General features: G+C 44.5%; 1 protein-coding gene across 1 annotated transcript; it reads right to left on the bottom strand.

Annotated features, from left to right (window-relative positions):
- Positions 1–526: 526 nt before the first annotated feature.
- Positions 527–1,963, bottom strand: LOC133906305 (MYB transcription factor 69-like). The gene is made up of 2 exons (XM_062348171.1): positions 1,544–1,963; positions 527–1,444 (listed from the first exon to the last, which is right to left on the bottom strand). Exons 1-2 carry the CDS (start codon positions 1,927–1,929, stop codon positions 763–765), a joined length of 1,068 nt encoding a protein of 355 aa, XP_062204155.1. The 5' UTR covers positions 1,930–1,963; the 3' UTR covers positions 527–762.
- Positions 1,964–3,041: the final 1,078 nt, after the last annotated feature.

Genomic DNA, 3,041 nt, shown 5'->3' with positions numbered 1-3,041 from the left:
TGTAAATATTTTGCACCATGTTTGCCAATATGTGTATTTTTCATTGAATCCTGCTTGCATAGATGCTTGAAAACTAATGCGATTTTCATGGAAGCATTGAACCTTTTAATTTGAATGAAAAGAAATAACACTGTTTAATTTTGTACTAATTAAATGAATGAGGGGAATAGGGACAAAAAAAAAGTTGGGAGTTGGATTGCTTTCTGCACTGAATGTGATCAGGGGCCTTGTGCTCGCCGACAGAGATAGCAATTGCTTCATCTCTCTGCAGCTTCTATCTAACGACACATTGTCTATCACGACTGCACAAAAGGAGTACTGCAAGGAGTCATGGCAGAGCCTACTCCATACCAGACACTGGTATTGACTTCACAAAATTTAGTCAAGTCATATTTATCTTGCTTTGATTTTTTTTGCAGTCATCTTTATAGATGGATTACGTACAATTCAACATGGGAATTCACCTCAGTATATATAACCAAAAATACCAAGAGCAAATCACGATTAATCTCGTCATGCTTATATTTCATGGCATGTGATCACAGAGTCACACTCGCAAATCCTGTCGCTATATATCTTATTCTTCGAGTAATGTTCTACGAGTAATGTTTCTGTAACTAGTTTGGCTAGTATGTAATTGTGTATGTATTGTTCTTGTTCTTGTCTCATGCATGCATGCAACATATATAGATTTCCCCTAAAGAGGTAACTTGCAGCAACGACAAATCTACCTATCTAACTGACGTGTATTCTTTCTTTTAGCTAAAACAGCATTGGAACCGAGCAGCAGCCGTCGGACAGATCCATCAGGTCGACGACCTGCTCGGCTGCCTCGTCGAAAAGCCACTTCTCGATCGGAGACAACGGCGCCTGCTGCTGCTTGGACTCGTCGTAACCGGCGTGTACTCCCACCAACGGCGGCTGGTGCTGCGGCACGTCGGCGGCGGCTGGTAGCGAACCACCAGACATGTGGTCGAACGACAGCAAAGGGTTGACCTCAATGTCCGAGGGTTTGATGTCGGCGGCGCCGTTGTGCGGTGGGGAGCTCTTCATGAACCCGTTGAGCAGCTTGGATATGTTGTCCATACTGGAGGCGTACGACGAAGAGAAGCTGTCTGTGTTCACTGAGCCCAGGGCGGCGAACGGCGAGCGTCGAACGATGAGCTGGGCGACCTCAGCTGGGTTGTTGCAGGCTGCGCGCGTGTAGTCGTCCTCGGAGTTGGAGAGGGGAGCAGTGATCATGTGGTGGAGGTTGTCGACATGGCCACCGGCCGTTGCGGCCGCTGTAGGTAGAGTGGTTGATAGATCAGAAGAGGAGGGAGGTGGTGCGAAGATGGCGCCGATGGCTTGGTGCTTCTTGAGCTTCTTCTTGAGATGGGTGTTCCAGTAGTTCTTGATGTCGTTGTCTGTTCTCTGTGGGAGGTAAGACGCTATGGCTGCCCATCTGCCATAATATAGCTAGCCATGGTCAAATCGATTGTAATCTAACGTAGCTATTTTCATGTGCAGCTTGGCGATCACAAGAATTTGAAGAGTAGAGTACCTGTTGCCTAGCAAGGACTGGAGGTGGACGATGATGCCTTCCTCGTGGGGGGTGAAGTTGCCGCGCCTGATCCCGGGGCGGAGGTAGTTGGTCCAGCGGAGGCGGCAGCTCTTGCTGCACCGCATGAGGCCGGTGTTGATGGGCACGGACCTCCAGTTGCCGGGGCCGCGCTCCTGGATGTAGGAGACGAGGATGATGTCCTCCTCCGGCGTCCACGGCCCCTTCTTGATCCCAACCTTGTCGCAGCACGGCGGCCTCCCCATCCTCCACGGCCCCGGCCCGGCCGGCCGGGCTTCTCTTGTCGTCGATCTCAACCTTTGCCTTGTCCGGCAGGTGCCTGGCTGCCTGGTAAGCTTCTGGCAGTAGTGCGCTACATACTGTCGCATGAAGCGCGTGTGTGTATATATATAGGACGAGAGGTGAACGTGAGTGAGCTCCTTTCCACTTGCTATCATCTAACTAACCACCGCTAGCTGCTACCTGATGATTTCTTTTCACTTTCTGTAGCCTGCTTTCTATCTCAGCTCTACGAACGATTTCCCTTTCTGTCAACAACATCACATGAATCATAGAAATTGACCCCTACTTTAAGACAAGAACTTGTTAGCGAGAGGACCGGTTGGCTGCTGCTTTGCTTCTGTGTGAAATTTAAAGCTATAGGCTTTCTAGAGTTTTGCATCCAAGTCAATGATCCCTGTACTAGTACTATTATGCAGCACACTTACTCGAGGCAATTTATTCTGCCTGCATCAGATTATGAATTCTAAATAGAAGAGATCTTGCAAATTTAATAGAAGTTGACACTACTGATACTACCAGTAACTACTGGTAACTTATTGACACTACTGATAAAAATTACTGATCATATTACTGAACAAACTACTGATACTACTAGAACATACTGAACAATTTTATTATTACTTAGAACTACTGAATATTAAACTACTAATGATTACTGACACTACTGAACAATTTTCTATTAACTGAAACTATTGAACAAAACTACTAACAACTACTAAAACATCCAAATTATAGTAATTTTTCACTATTTCTATACTACTAAACAAAAACTACTGAGCACTACGAAACTACTAAACTACTAAGCATTACTATACTATTAAACTATTAAACACTAACGAGCAACTTCAGGGCTTCTATTGAACTACTAAACACTAATGCATTATATATATGTATGTATATATGTATATACATATATATGTATATATGTGTGTGTATGTATGTATATTAATTGGAACTGATTGTAACTCATTACCTTCTCATATTGCAATTAGATACTTCTGGACACCCAGCGCAGAATAGACTCACCGTGTATGTGTGTGTGTATATATATATATATAGAGAGAGAAAGAGAGACAACTTGCAAGCTAGGCCCACAAGCATTCTCAGGCAGAGCCACATCATCTGCACTTAGAAAAGGAAGAAATAATGAAACCAATTCTAGCAATTAAATTATTTTCCCCCACACATTAAGGTTGAA

This window comes from Phragmites australis, chromosome 23, assembly GCF_958298935.1.
Source record: "Phragmites australis chromosome 23, lpPhrAust1.1, whole genome shotgun sequence".
In the NCBI taxonomy this organism is placed as follows: domain Eukaryota; kingdom Viridiplantae; phylum Streptophyta; class Magnoliopsida; order Poales; family Poaceae; genus Phragmites; species Phragmites australis.
Note: the sequence above shows the minus strand (reverse complement) of the source record. Positions and strands in the feature narration are given on the sequence as shown.